General features: G+C 51.0%; 1 protein-coding gene across 3 annotated transcripts in view; it reads left to right on the plus strand.

Moving 5' to 3' along the window:
• The window catches only part of PPARD (peroxisome proliferator activated receptor delta), a 75,572-nt gene that overhangs the window by 42,355 nt on the left and 10,804 nt on the right, over nucleotides 1–22,413 (plus strand). For 2 of the 3 annotated variants that reach the window (XM_065885507.1, XM_065885506.1), the window contains one exon: nucleotides 20,424–20,654. In XM_065885507.1, the coding sequence (XP_065741579.1) occupies nucleotides 20,525–20,654 (130 nt within the window). In that variant the 5' untranslated portion in view covers nucleotides 20,424–20,524. Of the gene's footprint in view, nucleotides 1–20,423; nucleotides 20,655–22,413 lie in introns of those variants that run through there. The other variant, XM_065885508.1, reaches the window with a different exon arrangement.

Genomic DNA, 22,413 nt, shown 5'->3' on the forward strand with positions numbered 1-22,413 from the left:
TAAATTTCCCAAGAAATGTTGGGAAGGAAGTCTTGCATAGAAATACTAATCGAGAGATGTCACAAGGCAGGACTTGATGAAAGCCGAGTGTCATAGGGTCTCCTGGCTGGTGAGCTCCCCAGGGCAGCTGCTGTGTCTCGTACAGCACAGCGTCTCTGGGACCCCCTTAGCACTTGACCCAAGGTGGGTGCCTGGTCCGTGGAGGGTGCTCCTTGAAAGTTGCTGGCTGAACAGATGGCTTTCCAACCAGTGGCTGGAAGCAGCGTATAAACAGCTTTGGCTGACGAAGATGATTCAGGTTGTAGAGGTTTGTGGAAGATGAGCTTGGAAAACTCTGAGATCTCTGTTGTGCTACGCCTTGAACGACATGCAGAGAAGCTTGGATTTTTCTATTCCGGACACTTACTGGGGAGAGAATTGAACATGACACAACTGAGTCTTCGTTGGCTCAGAGCCACGCGATGAGCTGAAAGCAGAATAGCCTTTTTCCTCTCTATTTTTTATTTTAAAAAAGGTCACAGCTACAGAAAAGTTGACAGAATAGTGCAATGAACTTTCATATTTCCTTTACTGAGGTTCACCAATCGCTAACAGTGTTACGTTTGCTTAACATTATGTCATAGATCATCCACATTCCATATTTGTTCTCTGGTTTCGTTGTCATCGGGTTTCGGTTAACGTTTCTTACGGGAGCCCGCGGAGGTGATGAGTGCTTCCTGTTACTTCACATAAGGAGGCATGATGATGCCAGTTGCCCCTGTAAAGGTGATGCTGACTTTAGTCACCTGGTAGGTTGGTGTCTCTGAAGGCTACTTTTGTTTTAAGGCAGAGAACTTTGGAAGGAACTTTTCAATGACTTTTGGGAATAACTGACAGCCATGTTGGAAAAGAGACAGTTTCTCTGTCAGTTGCACCTGCTATTGAGAAACATCTTGGTGTAGTCAGAAAACCCCTGAGAGCCCGGAAACTGGCACTGGGAACCCAGCTCTACAGCCATCTCTCCCCATGACTGTAGACAAGTTATGTCATCTCTCTGGGCTGGGCGATTGTACATATAAGCAAATCGTCACTCAGAGAAATGAAGCAGTTTGCCCAAGGCCACTCAGCTAGTGAGTGGCAGAGCTGGGGTTCAGACTCAGCTCTAGCTGGGACAAAGCCCTGCCCTTGCCCTCACCCCAGTCCGCCTTGTCTGGGGTGGCGGTCACTGTTAGGGTGGCACCAGGCACTAGTGCTCAGAAGCAAAAGAACACCAGCACCTGGAGGATGTGGGGAAAGAGGGAAGAGGAGGTGCCTGTCCCACCTGGGCTCCTCTCCGCACATGGCAGGCGGCTCCGTAGGAAGGTCAGCGGGCTGTCGGGCACTCCTCCGCCACCCTTGGAATAAAGGCTTTCACACAGGTGTGACAGACGTGAGCTGCTGGTGCCAGTCCAGTCCCGCCTGTCCAGGGAGGGAGGTGTGGGCCTCAGGTCACTGGCCTTGGCCCATGTTCGGGTTGCTGCCCAGGATCCCCACATTGGCCCGTGAATCCCCAGGATGGTCCAGAGGGATGGGGGAAGGCAGTGCCTCAGCCTGCCTGGGTGCCTGGGTGCCGGGGTGGGGGCAGGAAGTACTGATGGGGGAAAGGTGCGCAGAGCCTTGCCAAGCAGGTCACTGTGGGTGGGGAGACACCACGTACTTACTCTGGTCGCCTCAGGATAGGGGCGGAGGTTCTGGAGCAGGCAGCCAGGGTGCAGGGCCGGGCAGCGGCTCCAGAGTTCCCTAGGACGGCCCCTGCCGGCCCCCCGGCTTGTCACCTTCCTGGTGAGCACCTCTCCCCAGGCAAGTAGCACCTGCGTGCTCGGTGAGTAGCATCTGTCCTCACACATTCATGGTGTCCTTCCCCAGAGCAGTTGTTTTGAGGAAAACAGTGGCTCCAGCTGAATCCGGACACGGTTTGTCAAGGCCATGTTTTCCTGTTGCTGTTAGAGCTGAGAGTCCAGGAGAGTCAGCCTCCCCGAGTTCCAGCTGCTTCTCTCTACATTGTGCATCCCCACAGGCCTCCAGAGGGAAGAGACTGAATTCAGGACCTGGGCCAAAGCAGCCCAACAAAGAGCAGGCTGTGCTGTGTGGGCCCTGCGGGGAGTTCTGGGAAGTCCTTCTGCCCCTGGTTCATGGCCTCCTTGGGCCCTGCCTTTTGGAGGGACCTCCAGGGCTCCGGCAGCCTGGCAGGCAGGGGCCGAGGGGCCCCTGGAGAGTGAAGCCCGGAGGGAAAGCGGTGTGAACAGATCCCCCACCTCCGCTGGTTGTAACGCTCAAAGCAGAGGTGCTTTACATGATTCTTTTGAGGGAGCCCCTTCTATCCTCCTGCCGGGTGAGGCTGGAACCCTTACTGGGAACCTGACATGACTGAACGTGTGAGGCCTTCCGCTCCCTGAATGAATTCCCCAAGTGTCATTACTAAATCACTCAATCTTGGCGTTTCTCCGTCTCATCCCACACACCGCTCCTCCTGGCTCCTGAGTCCTAAGGAGTGAGATTGCAGGTTTTTGACCAGTTTTCTTCCTCAGAGCTCTTGCAAGCTGTCATGCAGGTGTAAAATCCGGAAGCTACTGTCAGAATATTATGAGAATTGGAAGGTGAGGGCATGGGCCAACATTCTGACTCTCCAAGATGCTTCAATGTTTAAAAAGTCTGTTCTGGGCTCCCTGAGATTTGATAACTCTTGCTTTTGTCCTTTCACCCCCTCACCTCTGGTTCTCCCTTTCCTCTTTGGGAGACTTCATGCTTTCCAAATATTTGTTAACTAGGCCCTTATCTGGGACTTTAGAAAGCAAGCAGACAGGTGTGCACTCGAAACGGAAAGGGAGAACAGAAAGCAAGTACTGAAAATGCCTTTGAATCCACCACTGGCTGAGCTTCGCTTTGCTTTGCTTCGCTTCCTGCTGTCAGTACTCATCCTTAGTTCCTGAGCTGATTTCTCTTAAGCGAGGCCCAGAGCTTGTGTTAGGGAGAAAGCAAGGCGTTTTTGAAGGAGACTCCTGGCTTTTCTAGTCAGCTTCATTACAGAAGACATTGATACTTGTTTTAAAAACAACTACAATCGTGTAAAGACTATTGATCTCCCCACCATCACACTCCTCCTTCTCATTCTAAACCCTCCACGGTTGTTTATGTTGTTGGGCAGGCGTCTGTCAGCTCTGTGTTGCAGTCCCATAAAATGGGCGTGAGGCAGACATGCAGTTCGACTACTCGCTGTTTCCTCCCAGCTGTGTGTTCCGGCCGTCCTGCTGTGGCACCACATCTGTGCCACCTGCAGGGTCGGCAGAGGATCCCATGACATGCATGTGCCAGAATGTTGTGTCTTGAGGTGGACTCCCTCAGCTTTCCTGCTTCATCTTGGTACTCTCTAAAATAACGATATCTCATATTTGTATCATGCTTTTAAAACTTTTTTTTGTTTTATTTTGCTTACTAAACACAGCACATATTCATTATAGAAAAACCAGATAAGCAATAAGAGAAGAAATCAAAATTACCCGTAAGGGATAACTATCATTAACATTTTGGCATATAACTTGTATAATACAAATGTTTTTCATATTTAATGTCTCCTCTGAGTTTGGCTGCTTCCATTCGGAAGGCATGTGGATATTAGTTCCATCTTACAGATGGGACAGCTGAGCCACAGAGAGGTTAGAAGGTTGCCCAGAGGTACACAGCATAGTAAAGACAGAGCTGGAAGTATACTTGTCATGTAGTCCAGCACCAGTGCTCTCTCCACTGTGTCCCACTGCCTTCTCACCTCCAGATAGAGAGAAGTCATGCCGGGGTCTGGATTTCAGCAGGACCTGGGCAGTTGCTATCATTTGTTGAATTGCCTTATCCAAAGGTTAATAAACTCCTAGAGGAAAGTGTCTCATGACACTTTGGCCCCTCACTGATTTCGGAGAAAAGAGAGAAGGAAAATGTGCTCCTGAGATTTAAAGTGTTGCCCTTGCAGCACTTGGCTTCATCACCTTGATTACTGGGGGTTTCAGGAGCTGCACACGGAGAGAGCATGATAAACCAAGGAGGAGGAGGGGTCGAGAAACCTTCCAATGGCACAGCTGCAGTAAGGAGAGGCTTTGCTTCGTCTGGAGAAGGTGGCTTTGGGGAGGAGGAAGGTGCAGGCTGAGACTTGGTGACCAGAGGTCAGACAGGGCAGGACCAGGAATGGAAATTAGTTTGATGGAGGGCCCACTCACCAGGATACGGGAGACTGTAGCATTAGAGGGCTTCAGGAATGGAAGTAAGAAGCAAGACCCTGGAGTGGTTGAGAGCTCCCACCCTGAAGGCAGGCCAACTCCTGGCCTGCATCCTGGCTTTAAGCCCAGCCTTTTCTGGTCTCCGCCACCCAGCTCTGCTGTATCTCTCTCCACCCCCATCTCCTGGGCCTAGGAGCCTGCATTCCCCCTACCTAGAACACCCTACCCCTCAGCCTGTGTAAACAAAAGTCATCTGCCCATTCCTTGACTTTATTTTCTTCTCTGAACCCTTAAGTGTTTTCTCTAATGAGCATATTTTACTATTAAGATCATTTCTAGATAACCCAGCTCTCCTTGGCCTTGACCCTTCCCTGAGGCCTCCAGCAAGAGACCATTTCCTTCCTAAGGACTCAGCCGCCCTCCTCCCCTTCCCTTGTTTGTGTGCAGCCTTCCCCAAGGTGGTGTAGGTACTGGTTTTATCTTCCTCCTGGACTGGAGTGTAAACACTTTAAAGGCTCCTGAGGATTTGTTAACTACCTCCCTACTCCTGCCCTGAGAGGAGCTGAGGCCTGTGAATGGCCTGGGCCTCCTTCCATTGGGTTGTGCTCTCTAGGTCTACCCTGTGCGAGGATTTTAGAGTCACAGTGTGTTGACACGCCCAACACTTCTTCCTAATGGGGACAATGGAGCCAAGAAGAATGAACCATCTCCCCCAAGGTCACCTGGCAGATTAGCAAAAGAGCTGCCTGGACCACAGCAGGCCCCCTCAGCCAGCTGCTTCTGGACTCTGTGTTTTCCCCTCCACCCATTTCTACCAATTGGTCGTAATCCTGATAAGCTCCTCTTTTGACTGGAATGGTCTGGAGAGCAGGCTCAAATACCCCGTGAAAACTGAAGCCTGAGGACAAATGATATCCACGGGGCTACTTCAGGCTGGGCTGGGAACGAAAAGCTTTTTTCCAGCTGTAAGAAGTTATCCATTTATTCAGCAAGATTTGTGGGACAATTACTGCCTGCCAGTCACTTCTCTCTAACATTTGAGGATCAGTGTGATTGTAACAGATGAAAATCTCTGGCTCGTAGAGTTATATTCTTTTGGGGAGAGACAAGCAGTTAACAAATGAGTAAAAAAGTACACACACATATGTATAGCTACATACATACATGTATGTGTGTGTGTGTACATAAATATTTGTGTATATGCGCATTCTCTCTCTCTCTTTCTCTCTCTCTCTCCAGGTGGTGGTAAGAGCTACAGAGAAAATTGAAGGAGGGAAGAGAAATAGCAGTACCCAAGGGTGGGCTGGGGTGATTTCAAATCAGGTGGTCAGGTTGACTGTCACATTTGAGCAAAGCCCTGAGAGGTGAGGCAGCAAGCCATGGTGAAAGAACATTTTCAGCTGGAGGGGACAGCTGCAAAAGCCCTGAGGCAGGCTATGCCTGTTGCTTTCAGGACCAGAAAGGAGGCCGTGTGCCTGGTGCCTAGTATCCTGGGAGGGAGGTAGCAGGCAGGGGCACCAGTTCTGGAAGACCTCCAAGCCAGTGTAAAGATGGGCAGGAAGCGCCTGAAGGGATGTGATCAGAGGAGGAACAGAATCTGACTTAAAGGGATCGGTCTGACTGTTGTGTGGAGAGTAGTGGGGTGAAGCCAGAAGCAGAGAAGCCAGTTAGGAGGCTGTTGCGATAATCCAGGCAAGAGATGATGTTGACTTGGACCAGGATCCTAGCAGTGGAGGTGATTAGATCCTGGGTGTTTATTAAAAGCAGAGGCAACCAGGTTTGCTGACTCTTACATTTTGGCCTGATCATCTAGAAGGTTGGAGTTGCCACTTACTGAGATGAGAAAGACTTTAGGGGAAATGTCAAGGGCTTGGTTTTGGATGTGTTAGGCTTGTGACATCAGTGGGCATCCATGTGGAGATCTCAGAGAAGCTGGGAATGGAGAAATAAATAGGGGAGTCATGAGCATATTGAAGGTGTTGAGAGCCATGAGCCAGCATAGGATCATGCAGGGAGGGAACGTAGATGGAGAATGAAAGAGACCTTTAGAGATTGGGAAGAAAATTGCTGACTGGCACCAGCAAAAGAGATTGATAAGGAGCAGCCATTGAGGTCAGAGGAAAACCTGGGAACCAAGTGAAGAAAAGACATAAAGGAGAAAGGATTCAGCAATGTATCCCATGCTTTGGTGAGTCAAGTAACATGACTATAATACATGTTCAGTACAGAAAGTTTTAAAAGTAGAACAACATAAAAATAATAAATCACCTACCACCCTATTTGTACAAGGAAACTTCACTCTTTCTCTAGCCTTTTTTTTTGGCTGCGTTGGGTCTTCGTTGCTATGTGTGGGCTTTTCTCTAGTTGCGGCAAGCAGGGGCTGCTCTTCGTTGCGGTGTGCGGGCTTCTTATTGTGGTGGCTTCTCTTGTTGCAGAGTACGGGCTCTAGGCACGTGGGCTTCAGTAGTTGTGGCACGTGGGCTCAGTAGTTGTGGCTCGCGGGCTCTAGAGCACAGGCTCAGTAGTTGTGGCGCACGGGCTTAGTTGCTCCATGGCGTGTGGGATCTTCCCAGACCAGGGAGGGCTTGAACCCACGTCCCCTGCATTGGCAGGCGACTCTTAACCACTGCATTACCAGGGAAGTCCCTCTCTAGTCATTTTTATGGGAACCATGCTGTCTCTGTAGTTTTGTATTCTGCTATTTTTCACTTAACAAGTTATTAAATATTCTATGGAAATATGATTTTAATGGCTGGACAATACTCCATTTTCTGGGGGTGCCCTAATTCATTATCCATTCGTTTATTATTGGGCATTGAGTCATTTCTGGTATTTTTTCATTGTTAAGAATATTTTTTTGTTGTTATAAAAATTGGTTTCATTATTGTAAATGACATTGCATCGAACAGCCTGGTACAGTTTCCTGTGAGAGGAATTACAAGGTCAAAGGACATGATCACTTTTAGGTAAAGCTTAAATTTGGGAGTCACAGTTTCTCCTGGACAGAACTTAGCTGTAGGGCTCTTCTGTGTCTCCTCTCCCCTCAGGGGCGTTCAGAAGTCACTCTGCCCTGCTGATGCCCATTTCTGCCTTCCTCCCCTCCAATTAGAGTTGGGCCGATCCGAGTTCTGTTCCCCCTCACTAGGCCTGGCCGCCCCTCGGTGCGCTGCCCCTCACCTTGCCACCAGCCTCTGTCCCCTCACCCAGTTTGTTCATATGGCAGCAGGAGTTAGAGCTCCCCTCAGGCTCACCAGAGTGTTAGGATGAAATAGTCCAGTGTAGGTGCTCAACACACTAAGCGAGGTCACGTACATGAAGGTGCCTTGTGAACTTTAAAGGGCTGGCCCATGTCCAAGTCTCAGTTCTGTGTAAAAAGAAAGGGGTATGAGTAGCGGTGTCCAGTGCACGCCCCATAACCACACACCCCCACACAGCAGGGCCACTGAGGCACAGGCTGGTGTGCTGGCGGCGAGAGCTGGGTGTCAGAAGTTTGGGGGGCTTGGATGGAGTTGTTGGGCCGAGGAATGTGGGGGCTGTTTGTGTTAGTTGGCCTCCTGCCAAGCAGTGCCAGGTGCCACATTTGCTCCCCAGATGTGTGTGTGTCGCAGCCAGGAATCCCTAAGACCAGAACAGTGCTGGGAGGCTGGAGCCCAGGCCAGTCAGAGCAGGAAGGGATCTTGGAGTATCTAATCCTGCCCTGACGCTCTTCTCAGTGAGGATGCCAGTGAGGTGACAGGAGACGCACTGAAATCTGTGTAAGGGCCCCATGCCTTGGCTGCTCAGCCCGGATCCTCCCGGGAATGGAACGGGCGGCTGCTTCCTGCACCCAGCCCAGCCTTCCAGGGCTCTGGGAGGTGGCCTTCTCGCTCCCACCAACACCCCACCTGGGTTTGCTGTCACCGTGGCCTCTCGGAATCCAGCTGAAATCATCTCCAGTTCGTTTCTGAATGCTGCTCTCACCCTGCCCATCCTCTTCATAGCCCTCCTAGGCTCTCCGCTGCCCTTCGGATAAACAGCCACATCCTTCACTTGCCCTTCGAGGCCCCAGGTGATCTCCAGCCTCAGCCAGACCGGCCGCCCCATGCTCTCGGCACGCCAGCCGCGCGGCCCTTCTTTCTACCCCTCAGAGGTTCTGTGCCATCCTCCTCCCTTCTTGGGGTCTCTGTCCCCCCACCTGCCTGCCTCTTAGTCAGGGACCACGTCCTCGGGACCCCCTCCCCGACCAGCCACACTAGGCTCGTGTGGCGGTGTTGGTCTTTCGGCCCCCTGGGCATCGTTCACAGTTAGGTGTTTGTGTTGGGCTTATGATGGTGAGTGCTTAACAAATATTTGTTAACTGAGTGAATGAAAACTGCTGGCAGCAGCCGGCAGCAGAGGAAGAGCGGAGGGCACTGGCGGCATCAGCAGCTGTAGCTCCTGAGGTCCTCGGATGAGAAGGTTCTGGAAAGGCCCCCAGCTGTGGCCCTCTGCCCGTTGGCACCCCTGCCCTTACCTCCAAAGACTTCTCTGAGCAGGGAGGGTCCTCAGCTCTCAGGCTGCCAAGAGGAGGCCTGGCTCGCCTCTGGGCAGGCCCTTCTTTCACCTCCTCAGTATCTTTCAGTGTATTATTCAGTTTTCTTTCTTCAAAACACTTAAACGTTATCTCTCTCTCTTCCCCCCATCATGAAAGCATCCCATGCTCATTGTAAAGAATTTGAAGAACACGGAAAAATATAGTTAAGAAAATAAGAATCACCCCTCAGAGGGAAGCCCCATTAACAATTTGGGTCATGTCTTTCCGGCTTTGTTCCTGTGCATTATGTGCATGTTTTGACATCGCTGTGGTTCTGTTGTCTGTGAAGACAAGACTTTTAGTATCTCCTCAGTCCTCCGCTGCTGACGGTCCGTGGCAGCTCGGCGCATTGACCTGCATGGGGGTGAGTGGCCGGAAGCCGGCCGCCCGTCAGGCCCCTCGCTGGTCCCAGCTGAGGAGCCCTCCTGCCCACTATGATCTCTTCTCTGGGCACGTTCTCAGGTATGATAAAAGGAGGCCGGCTTCTCCTTTTATTGTAGCTTAGCTCCACTCCACAGGGCTGACAGGCTGGCTCTTGTTGGAACTGGAAGAATTCTAGAATGGGGGGTGAGGGGAGGGCCTGGCAGACTTTCCTCTGGTTCCCATACTCTCTGCACAAAACCAGCTCCCAGGGCTTCCCTGGTGGCGCAGTGGTTGAGAGCCCGCCTGCCGATGCAGGGGACGCGGGTTCGTGCCCCGGTCCAGGAGGATCCCGCATGCCGCAGTGGCTGGGCCCATGAGCCATGGCCACTGAGCCTGCACATCCGGAGCCTGTGCTCCGCAACGAGAGAGGCCACAACAGTGAGAGCCCCGCGTACCGCAAAAAACAAAACAAAACAAAACAAAACCCAGCTCCCAGGCTACTCCTGGGGTGTTGGCCTCAGGGGACCTGCTGGGGTGAATCCATTCCAAGGCCACACAGGCCTCTCACGTGCCCTGAGGGGAGTAGGTTGACCGAGATTGACAAATGGGAGCAGAGAGCACCGTGGAGCTGCTGCTCTGGAAACCCAGGGCACTGGGTCAGTACTGGGTTAATGACTGATAGGGAAGCTTGGGAGTGGGTTGGCCAGGCCCCACTCCCATGGCCTCTCTGATCCTGGGCACTCTTCTGCCCTGTAACCAGAGGCTGCTGCTCCTCACCCCCCTGCAGTGAGGGAAGGAGGAAATGCAGCTACTAGGTTGTCCCAAGGGGCTGGGGAAGGGGCAGAGGTGGAGAAGGGTCCGGGCCCATCTCTCTGAAAGAAGCGCAAACCCAGAGCAGGGCGCCCTGTCAGCTCTCCCTTCTCACCGTTGGTTGTAAGGCAGGGAATTGGGAAATTCTGGGTTTAGGTCCCTGGAATAGACCTGGAATATCACTTGCTCCATGTCATCCCCTAAGGCAAGCCAGGAGTGATGACAGTAGCAGTAGCCACAGCCCCATTTGTTAGGTGTTTACACCCAGCACTGTTAAGCATTTGTGGTGTGGTTATCTCATCCGCATGATGGCCCACTCAGGTTAGGTGGTAGTAGGCCAGCTTTAGGGCTGAGAAACTGAAGGGTTAGTGTCTCCCCCAAGTCACAGAGAGGGAGGGGCAGAGCCGGGGTTTGAACCCAGGCCTGACACAGAAGCCTGTGAAATGAACTTCTGCGGGGTACTCACTGCATCTCAAGGGCAGTAATAGGTGAAAACTCATATAGTGGCAACTGTTACAACTGGACACAGTGTGGCTCAGGTTAATGTTTTTAGTCTGTTTATTCACTCAAAGAGTGTACGTTGAGCACCCATTAAATGCCTGGCACCGTGCAAGGTGCCGGGGGCCTACCTCTGCAAGATAGATAGAGGGCATTGTGTGGGAAACTGGTAACATGGTGAGAACAGACCAGCTAACAGACGTTGCAGTTTGATGTGGTAACAGCAGATCTGGAGAGCCTGAGTCAGGGTTGCAGTGGGAAGGAACAGAATAGGACTAGTCAAGGGGAGCTTCCTAAAGGAGGAGGTGCAGGCAGGTCTGGAAGGAAAGTAGGCCTTAGCTAGTGGCGGGGATGGCATTCCAGGCTGAGGCTGGTGCGAGCCTCTGTGTTCAGAGAGTGATGCTGCAGTGAGGCGAGTGGGAAGAGCTGGGGAGGGAGCCGGGGACCAGAGCTTATGGCTGTCTTTAGCACACAGCAGTCATTTTCTGGCAGGGAGTATTCAGAAGGGCTTTAACCAGGGTGTTCTTGACAGAAGCAGTTCTTGGCCTCTAGACAAAGGATTCAGGGATGAGGGCTCCGGACTGAGACTAAGAGCAGCTTCCAGATCCAACAGAGCAAGGACTTACCAGCTTCTGGTCCAGTCTTGCCCAGAACCACATGCAAGGCACAGCATAGTGATTAAGACTTGAGCCAACCTGCCTGGACTCAAGTCCTGCTCCTCCAGTTACTGTGTGGCCTTGACTCAATTACTTTCCCTCTCTGTGCCACAGTTTCCTCATCAGTTAAATGGAGATAATAATAGCACCCGACTCTTAGGGCTATTGTGAGGATTAGATGTGTCAGTATACACACAGTTTGGTGTATTATAAACCCTTGGAGAATTGGAAGCTGGTACCATTGTGATGGAGGTGGTGGACCCGAGGCTTGGAGCTGTGACCCACCTTAGGCTCTGGTGCAGGGAGAGGCCTGACAGGATGCATCACAGCTGAATGGGGCCTGACACAGAGTAACCCCACTCAGAGCATACAGCCTGCTGCTGGGTGTCAGGGAAGCTCTGTTTCCCAAGGTTAACTGGACTTGGTGGAAGGATTAGGGCCCCAGGTGGCTTGGTCGCTCAAGCCCCAGACCAGGCCTCTCTGGAGCTCTGGGTCATTTGGGTTAAGCTCCTAACTACCTCTGCCCGTGAAATCTACCTGCCCAGTGGGAAATGGATAGAGTCATGCCCCTTGCCCAACTTTAGCTCCTAGAAGGGGAAAGAGGGTGGGATGCTTGCTTGGCAGGCTTTTGTGAGTGTGTATACACACAACACATGTGTGTGAATGCCAGAATCAGAGTAGCCCAGGTATTTGTTTTTGTAAGAATTTCTTTTGGTAGCGACTCCATTTTCTGTGCAAGGGCCGCAGAGCAGCACCCCTCTCGTTCTGGCTACAGGACCCTTGTCCTGAGGACAGCACCAGCCTCTTAAGTGGGGCAAAGCTGTGACACAGTCAGAGGGTTTCTGGCACTGGCACAGTGCTGGGGGGTGGCAATAGCAAAAACCAAGGTTTCTCAGCCACATAAAGGTTAAACCTAGTGCCAGGTGCTATTTTTAGTGCCAGGACTGAAGGAAGGAAGAAGGGAACAGGGTGCACTGCAGGGAGAGTGGAGGCTGTGGTGGCAGCTACCTGTGAAAACCCAGCCTGTGGGCCGCCCAGGTGAGGTGGGGGAGGGCCTGGGGAATAAAGCAGCTCCTGTCTGGGCAAGCTGAGACCAGCGCTGGGGGCAGGCGCTGGGGAGATGGGCAGACCTCAGCTGTAGATGGAGCACCCAGGGCTGTGTGAAAATGGATGGCTTCCGGCAAATTGCAGGGATGGGCCCCAGCATGGGGTTGCATCCAAATAAGCAACAGCCCAAGGGATGTGTGTGGGTTTTAGAGCAACCAGACTGCAGCTTCCCTCCCCCTGCAGCTGCTGTCCTTAAGAGGTCATAAACAGAAGGGACAGCTCTGGGCTGGGAAGGAACATCCACCTGGAATCCAGAGACCCTGGCCCCAAATCCAAAGCTCTAGCCAGAGCCCAGAATCCCATCTGATTTCAAGAGGCCACCGCTTGCACCCCAGAAACTGAGAAGAGTTCCTCTGGTCATGGTGAAAGAACGTTCTACCAGCTGATATGTGGAAGGGAAGCTGAGGCTCACGAGCGTCAGGTGTGTAAGGTGGCCCCGTGCACACAGCTCCTCAGAGGCCGGGCTGGGCTTGGGCCCTGCGGTGTTTGCACCCCGTGGTGCTCTGCTGCGTCCTCTAGTGTGTTCTCTGAGAGATGCCTGTCAGGCCAGGCGGGCCTGGGCTTTTTGTCACTTTCCTCATCTGCCCAGGGGAGACCACGGGGCTGGCCTTGTGGGGACTTGTGAGGATTGGGCCGAGCCTGCCATGCAGTAGGAACTCAGTCAGCTCCTGCCCCTCCCTCCAGGATTCAGTCCCAACAGTGACCTCTGTCCCATCTCCCAGGGTCACTCAGAGCGTCAGAGGATATGAGGGAATGTGTGAGAAAATATTTTGTCGAGTATCTGTACAGGGAAGTGTTGTTTTTCCTCCTCTGTTTCCACCTGCCTGGTGTGCCTGCAATCCTCACACCCCTCTCTCCCTGGCTCTCATCACCACAGCCTGTGTGATTTCCCCGTGTCCACTGACACCCAGGCTACACGGATCCCCAAGCAGTTTGTTCTAATCAGCCTCATCCACTTACTCCTGTGGTCAGTGCCACCACTGTGCTTCTGGCTCCCGGGTGTCCCATGATCTGGCCCCTCTGTCACTGTGCTGCTCATCCTCGTGACGCTGCTCCTCAGAAGCCTCCTGTAGCCCCTTCAGCCACAGGCCTGGTTGAGGGTCTCTCACCACTCACCTGCCCCTGCCTCCTCCACTTCCAGGCTTTTCAATTCTGTGGAGCATGAAGAATCAGCATCTGTGGTCCTTGTTATTTAGATAATCGCCAATTTTTGTAGAGCATTTTATTCGAGCCACGACGGTCACTCACTGTTCTTGGTGATCACCGAGGTCCTTTACAGTGCTGTCACCAACCCCCTCCCCCCAGTCCCACTCTCCTCTTTTATCCTGCTGCTATTTCAGTTAGGATTGTGTTCAACTGCACGAAACCGAAATCTGGCAAGCAGCGCCTTGTGAAATAGGCATTTATGTTTCCACCTAGGGACTTCCCTGATGGTCCAGTGGTTAAGACTCTGCGCTCCCAATGCAGGAATCCTAGTTTCGATTCCCGGTCAGGGAACTAGATCCCACATCCATGCTGCAACTAAAGATCCCGCATACCACAACTAAGACCCGGCACAGCCAAATAAATAAATTAAAAAAAAATTTTTTTTTTCCACCTAATAAGTAGTCTGGAGACAGGCATTCTAGGGTTAGTTCAGCAGCTCCGTGATGCTGTGGTGACCCGGCTCCTTACTCCTTTCTGCCCCACCCTCTTGACCTCTGTTTCCAGAAGACCTTCTAGTAGATTTCTTTTTTCTTTTTTTTTAAGTCTTTATTGAATTTGTTGCAATACTGCTTCTGTTTTATGTTTTAGGGGGGTTTTTTTTGGCCGCAAGGCATCTTAGCTCCCCGACCGGGGATCCAACCTGCACCCCCTGCATTGGAAGGCGAAGTCTTAACCACTGGACCACCAGGGAAATCCCTAGATTTCTGTTTATATATTGTTGGTCAGAATCATCACATGAACACTGTAGCTGCCAGAGAGTTTGGGAAATTGAGTGTGTAGCTAGGCACGTGGCTGATCCAGAGAAAATGGGGACTCAGTGAGAAAGAAGGGGAATTGGAATCGGGTAGCAGCTGGCAGTGACTGCCCCAGGTGGCGGCTCCTCATTCCTCGTCAGAACCATGTGGCGGGAACTGCACCTCTGAGCATTTCCCTTGCTCTAGGTCTGGTGATTCCCAGGTTTAATGCTCAGGGATGATCAGGGATTGATACTTGAGAAACCGCTTTATGCTAACCAGACTCACATCCCTGCAAATGGGGGCAGTTCATGCATCGTGAATGAGTAAAGCAGCCTAGGAGTGACAGCTGGAAGCAGTGAAGACACTGCCAGTGGAGAGCGCAATTCCAGGTAAAGGGGCCGCCACTGCCTAGCCCCTGGGTGGGCGGTGGGCAGGGGCATGCAGGCCAGGTTTGCCCGATTTTCAAGAGAAGCCAGGGAAGTCCCTTGGTGGTCCAGTGGTTAGGACTCCACACTTTCACTGCGGAGGGTGTGGGTTCAGTCCCTGGTCGGGGAACTAGGATCCCACAAGCTGTGCAGTGCGGTCCCCCCACGCCACCCCCCCAAAAAGTAGCCAGAAAGCCAGATTTTTTAAAGCTTTTTTAAAAAACTCTATTTTGAAAAAGTCTAGGGTTACAGAAATATTGTAAAGATTACCAAACTTACCAAAACTAAGAAATGAATGCTGGTACAATGCTATTAACTAAACTAAGCAGATTTTACTTGGAACTTCCCAGTTTTTCCACCACCGTCCTCTTTCTGTTCCAGGATCCAGTCCACCACCCTACGTTGCATTTGGTTGTAATGTCTCCGTCTGTGAGACTTTCTCAGTCTGAAAACTAGAATTTTACATGACTTCTCCCAAGTTTTCCCATTCTGCTGCAATAATTTGGAAATTATACACTCTATTTACAGTGTCTTAGTGGTTACCTTTGACATTTTTCTGTGTACATTTGACTGAACTGTAAAGTTCATCAACATCTCCAGTTGTCTCCTGAAAAATAAAAGGACTTGAGCAGTTTAACGTTGATCATGCCCTCTCATCTTTCACATTATTGTTTGTAAGTTTTGCTTTTTTATTTTATTCCAATTTAAATTATTTTTAGAACAGGTAACATGCCTATAGTTCAGGATTTAAAAGGTACAGTACTAATACAACATTGTAAATCAACTATACCCCAATAAAAATTTTTTTTAAATAAAATAAAAATAACAGGTACAGTGAAAAATCTCTGTCCCATCAGTGACCCAGACACTCAATTCCCTCCCCAGAGGCAACCAGCGTTCCCAGTTCTTAAGTAGCCTTCCAGCGCTATCTTACACATACACAGTCAAATCCAGCTTCATTGTATCTTCTTTGCGCAAAGTATAGCTCTTCACTTCATTCTGCAAATTGCTTTCTTCCCTTATTAATATATCTTAGAGATACTCCCAAATCAGTCCATAAACATCATCATTCTTGTTTATGGCTGTCCCCTGTTAATGGACATCTAGCTTGTTCCCCACATATCCTGGTCAAGTAATACTGTAATGAGTAACCTTGTGCTAATACTTTATGTCACTGTACTTCAGTGGAAGGATAGCTGTAAGATACAACCTAGAAGTGGTATCTCTGGATCAAAGGGAATGTGTCCTGTAATTTAGATAGATGTAGCCAAATTACCCTCTTTAGAGGTTGTGCTAATTTACCTTTCCACAGGGACATGTGAGATGATGTTTCCCCACGTGCTTAGCCACAGAGTGTTAGCATCTGTTTGGGTTTTTGTTTTTTTTTTAATAAATTATTTATTTATTTTTGGCTGTGTTGGGTCTTTGTTGCTGCGTGTGGGCTTTCTCTAGTTGCGGTGACCGGGGGCTACTATTCCTTGCGGTGCGCAGGCTGCTCATTGTCATGGCTTCTCTTGTTGCGGAGCATGGGCTCTAGGTGCACAGACTTCAGTAGTTGTGGAACGCAGGCTTCAGTAGTTGTGGCTTACGGGCTCTAGAGCTCAGGCTCAGTAGTTGTGGCACACGGGCTTAGTTGCTCCGCGGCATGTGGGATCTTCCCGGGCTAGGGCTCGAACCCGTGTCCCTTGCATTGACAGGCAGATTCTTAACCACTGCGCCACCAGGGAAACCGCATGAGTGTTAGCATCTGTTTTAATCTGATTGTAAAAAGTATATTTCAGTGTTGTTTTAATTTGCATTTCTCTTTTATGAATGATGTTGAGCGTTTTTTCATATGTTTAAGAACTAAGTGTATATACCTTTTCTGTGTATATTTTTTGTATCCTGGGCCTGTTTTTCTATTGGATTGCTGGTCTTTTACTTAATAGTTTGTAGGAACTATTTTAGGGCAATTAGCCCTTTGTCTGACGAGTTGCAAATACTTTTCCCAGTCTATTATCTGGGGTTTTTTTTTTTTTTCCCTTATGATGGTTTTTTCACCTTGTAGTAAGTTTGTATTTTTATGAAATCAAATTTATTAATTTTTTTACCCATTAAGCTTTATGAGCTTAGTATCCACCTTAGCTCTTCTCCCACTTAGCTTTTCAACCCTTTTTATAATTCATGTTTTTTTGTTTTAACTTTAAAACCTTTGATTTATTTGGACCTTGTCTTGGTATAAGATGTAAGGTAGGGATCCAGATGGTTATTCACTTGTCCCAATACTATTTATTGAAGAATCCATCTTTTCTTTTTGGTTTAGAGTGCCATTTTTATAACATTAAAGTCCCATATGCATTTGTATCTGTTTATGGACTTTGTGTATTCTCTTTCAATGATTATCTATTCATGTGCCAGTACCACACTATTTTAATTACCATAGCCCTACTATATAATTCTTTTTATTTCTCTTCAGCTAATTCCTTATCATGTTTGCCAGAGTACCTCCACTCAGCCTCTTTGCTTTCTTCAAGTCCCATCTTTTACTCTCAGTAGACCACCATTCCTCCTACTTAAGTTAACTAACAAGAGTGAAGTCATTCCCTATGAGCTTTAGCACACCGCCACCCCCCCCATACACACTGTTGCGATACTTTGTATTTTCCTCATCCTGTGCCCTTGAATTATTCCTCTTCCATCAGTCATCCTGCCCCAGCTTCCCCCTTGAATCTTCAGACTGTCTTTCTCTGAAGACCTCTCTTCTAGCTAGCCACTGCTTACTTGAGCCTCCTCTATTCCAAAAAAACTTTTCCTGGCTTTGCTACTTTTTCAAGCTACATCCTCTTGTACATTCCTTTCCGTGACATATTCATTAAAAAATTAGTCTCTATTCATTGTCCCAGCTTACTAGCTGCCACTTATTCTTCAGAGCTCAGGTTTCCATCCCAACCACTTGGTTGAAATTTGTATAACAAGGTCAAAGTTGACCTCACAGTCACCGGATTCATTGGCCATGTGTCAGTTTATCACCCTTGAACTCTGCAGCATTTGAGATGGTTGACCGCCCACTCCCCCCAAAAAACAGCCCTTCCCTTGTCTCTGAGACACCCGGCTGTCCCAAGTCTCTCCTGTCTCTGGCCACTGCCTCACTGTCTGCTCTGGTGCCTCTTCCTCTGTCCTCCCTTGACGTGTCACTTTCCTTTGGTGAAATGAATTCCTTCTTGCTCCTGTCACGTCAGTGAAGATTCCCCCCCTCCCCCCGACAAATCTCCAGATCCCCAACTCCCCAGCTCTTAGACCCTAGCACTGAATTTCCAAACTGCCTTTAGGAGACCAATTAATAGGTCATTGTGTCAATCCAAACAAGGGAAAATGAAGGCCTTATGGAAAGGAATGATTAAGAGGGAACGATTTACCATCTGCTGGAGGTTGCTTTGCTGTGGCACAGTGGTTCTCAAGCTTAGCTGCGTGTTACAGTCACCAGGGGAATTAAAAATAAAAATCCTGATGCCCAGGACTTCCCTGGTGGTCCAGTGGTTAGGAATCCTCCTTCCAATTCAGGGGACACGGGTTCGATCCCTGGTCGGGGAACTAAGATCCCACATGCTGCAGAGCAACTAAGCCTGCACACTCTAGAGCCCACGTGCCGCAACTACTGAGCCTGCGTGCCACAACTAGAAAGAAGCCCGCACGCCACAACAAAAGATGCCATGTGCCACAACTAAGTCCCGATGCAGCAAAATAAATAAATAAATAAATATTAATTAAAAAAAATCCTGATGCCCAAGCTGCTTCCCAAACCAATCAAATGAGAATCCCTGAGGATGAGCCCAGGCATCCATATATTTAAAAACTCCCCAGTGGAGATCGTTGCCTGCAGCGAGGAAGGCACTGCCCTGGAAGGGAAGGCTGCTGCCACCCCTGAGAGCCAGGAGCCCCAGGCCAAAGGGGCAGAGGCTAGCGCTGCCTCCAAGGGAGGAGACACAGAAGAGGCAGGGCCCCAGGCTGCAGAGCCATCCACTCCCTCGGGGCCGGAGAGTGGCCCTACACCAGCGAGCAAACAGAATGAGTAGCTGGATGGGGGCAGGTGGGTGATCTCTAAGCTGCAAAAACTGTGCTGTCCTTGTGAGGTCACTGCCTGGACCTGGTGCCCTGGCTGCCTTCCTGTGCCCAGAAGGGAAGGGGCTGTTGCCCCCTAGCCACGTTCCCTCTCCTCCTCTCCCTCCTGTGGATTCTCCCATCATCCATCTGGTCTTCCTCTTAAGGCCAGTCGAAGATGGTCCCTTGCAGTTTCCCAGGTTAGGTTAGTGATGTGAAATGCTCCTGCCCCTGTCCGTGCCTCCTTCCCTGTCCCCACCCGTACAGAAGGCAATTGCTGGTTTTCTTCCCCAATTCTTCTCCAGGTAGGTTTTGTTTACTCCCCAAATCCCTGAGCCAGAAGTGGGGGTGCCTGCACTCCCACACCCTGAGTGTCCACCTTCCCCTGCTGCGTTTGTAGTCTCTTGTGCTGTGCCTAGGGGCACCTGGGCTGGGGAGGACACTGCCCCTGTCTAGGTTTTTATAAATGTCCTACTCAAGTTCAAACCTCCAAAAAAGAAAAAAAAACAAAAACTCCCCAGTGATTCCAGTATAGCCAAGTGTGCAGGCCTAGAGGAGGAAGAGAGAGGGTGTGGAGTGTCAAATGATTCCCACCTTCTGGCTTTGATAGGTGGGTAGTTGGGCATTTGGATCACTAAAGTAGAGATTACCAGAGGAAGAGAAGGGCGGGCTTAGGGCCAGTTGGTGGCTCCTGTTTGGATAGGTTGAGTTTGAGCTGCCTGTGGAACATCCAAGATAAGGTCCCACAGATGCTTGAATTTTCCTAAAGCAGGTCTTTTCTGCTGTTAATCTTCCAGGCCTGCAGCACCACAGGACTGGGTCTAGTTACACACACTCCCTACGCCAGGGCATTTGAAGTGCTCACGCCTGCATAAAACCCACCTTCCCAGCCCGCCCTTCAAATCCTCTCTCCTACAGCACCCCATGCCTCAGCCAACAGGGTCCCTCACCCTCCTCACTGTGCTGCCTCAGTGTCTTCTCTCAGGCCGTATTCTTGAGAGGTGTTCCCTGCCGGGCGGACTCTCTCCCACAGCACCCGTAGCCTTACCCTCTCTGACTGCGGCATCTGTGGACAGTATTTTACTTGCTGAGGGTTGGAACTGCCCCCTCCTGGGTGATGTAGACATGGGGGTCACCACCCAGTAACCCAGATTCCAGGACAGAGTGCATCGCCCCTTGCCTGACAGCTCTGCATTGAGCGTCTGGTTGCAGGTCTGCTGTCAGCTGTGAGCCTAGCGTGGCAGGGGCTCGTGCCTTTTTCCCACACCCAAACACAGGAAGGGTAGGTTCAACTCCCTTGAAGAAAGGTGGCTTAGGAGAGCGATGATTCTTGGGCCTGGGTGCTGGTGGGACAGGATGGGGGTTGGAGGTCTGATGCATATCAGGATCTCCAAGAGGACTGGAAAACTTGAAAAAGCCCCTCAAGTCATTCTCATGTGGCTCCTGTAGGTTCAGGAGGCTCAAAGAGCAGGATGCGGGGAAAGGTGGCACAGGGGTATATCACCCCATCTGGCTAACGGAAGCTGCTCTGAACCCCACAAACCTGCCACAAGAGCCAGGTGGGCAAAGGGTGGAGGGGCAGTGACCTGTGATGGCAGGATTAGAGGTTCGCACTGCAGGGATGAGTCGCTCCTGCTCTGCGGGGGCAGGAGCGGCAGAACTGCCCCTCCAGTCCCCCCAGATGGCGGCCCTCGATCCTGCCCCACTCCATCACCCTCTCGTCCTCTACCCTGCCTCCCCAACCTCTCCCTGTCTTCTCCTTTGCCCAGGCTGACAGGAACTGCCCTGTAGAGGTCCATCTGTGTTCAGACCCAGAAGATGCCAGAGCTATGACCGGGCCTGCAGGTGTGGTGCCGAGGGGAAATCAGCCATGGAGCAGCCACCGGAGGAAGCCCCTGAGGTCCGGGAAGAGGAGGAGAAAAAGGAAGTGGCAAGGGCAGAAGGAGCCCCAGAACTCAATGGGGGACCAGGGCACTCACTTCCTTCCAGCAGCTATACAGGTAAGGGGGAGCAGGCAGGAGACATGGGGCAGAGGGGGCACAGATGGGGTTTGGGGGACAGGGAGCCTGGCCCTCTGCTAACAGCATCATCATGGAGTGCAGGGCAGCAGGGTGGTTAAGGACTGGAGCCAGACAGCCAGGGTCACACCCCTGCTCTGTTGCTCATCAACTGCAGGATCTTGGGCAAGTTGCACCCCTTCTTCCTGTAAAACAGACAGGGATTATAGGGGACGTGCACACAGGCTTTTGTGAGAATGGAATGAGTTAGCCTGTGTAATGCACGTTGTCATCATTATTACTCCACCTCTCCTAGCACAAGGGATCTGGGACAAATGTGCATCAGCAACATGCCAGAAAGATCATCTGTACCTGTGACTGTTAGGATCAGTCAGAACACACAACTCCACCTGGTACTGATTACACGTCATCAAGGTGCACTGTAATTAGGCAGATACTAAGCACTTAGTGACAATGACTGGAATTAGTAATACTTTGGTGTAGCCAGACAGATTTTAGCTTCTCTTGTCTAACTTGTTGGTTCCCCTTTATCTACTGCCAGCAGCAGTGTAGACGTTTTCCTCTGGTACTTTGTACTGTGGTGTCCTCATCTTCATCGTCATCATCATCATGCTATGTCCACCTTCAAGGGCACCCAGACGCTGCACCCCACCCCCCAGCCCCTGGCTCTCCCTGCTGCTGCCGCCGCCCCTTCCCTGCTCCCTCCACCCGAGTCATTCAGCTGGTCGTTGCTCCCTTCCCTCAGAGGGTACTCAGCGTCATTAGAGGATGTGCTGCTGGGAGGGGCATCCTGATTTTGCTGCTGGCTTCAGCTGAAGGGAATCCTGACCACAAGTGGTGATTCAGAGCAGACGAGCAGGCCTGCCCCACAAAGATGCGCTCTGGCTCCCTGTGTCTGCATGGGGAGAAGGAGGCAGGTGGTGTCAGGAGTTAAGTCAGGGTGGGGGCTCTTGGGGTGGGACAGGCTCCTGCTTGAGCCTGCACCTAAGAGAGGCCTGAATCCTTGGGCCTTGCTTGCTGCTATGAACCTACAAAGCAAAGTCCCGGGATTTTGCAGAGGTTCTTCCTCTTCGGGGCACACGGTGGGGTAGGGTGAGGGGAGAGCCATCATCCAGTGCCTCTGATCCCACCAGACACCCTGGAACAACGAAAGTAGGCCCAGTGTGATTTCAGGGCTTGAGAGAAGGTATCCCCTATCCCCCAGGGTAACCTGCTCCCTGTTGGTTGGCTGATGGCTTTGCAGACCCAACCTTTCTCAGGAGAGAGGAATGAATGGCTGACCTGCACACAGGACCTGCACACACTGTCCTGAACTTGAGACAAGCGGGGAGGGTTAGGAGGCAGAGAGGAGACAGTGGGAGCTAAGAATGAGCAAGAGTTGTCACTGAGGACACCAAGGGAGAGTGGAAGAGGAAGAGAGGGCCCTGGGGTTGGTGGCCTCACTGCCTACCCTCGCCCACACTGCCCCCATGGCTGGCCCAGGCACGTAGAAGTACCTGCAGTGTGGTGTCCTGTCCTGGGTTTCCTACACACGCTGTGGGGACCATATCCCCAAATGATAGGCTGTTTGCATGCAGACCAGAACGTGCTAGCTTGTGTGAAGTGGGCGAGGCGGGCATGGTGATGGTGTCTCGGGGAGCTGTACTGGTGGGGTTTAGAGCACGTGGGGAGACGTCTGGGGCAGAATTTACCCAGCCAGTCTCACAGTGCTGTGTATGATGTTGTGTTTAATAGATTCCGT

This window comes from Phocoena phocoena, chromosome 10, assembly GCF_963924675.1.
Source record: "Phocoena phocoena chromosome 10, mPhoPho1.1, whole genome shotgun sequence".
Classification (NCBI taxonomy): domain Eukaryota; kingdom Metazoa; phylum Chordata; class Mammalia; order Artiodactyla; family Phocoenidae; genus Phocoena; species Phocoena phocoena.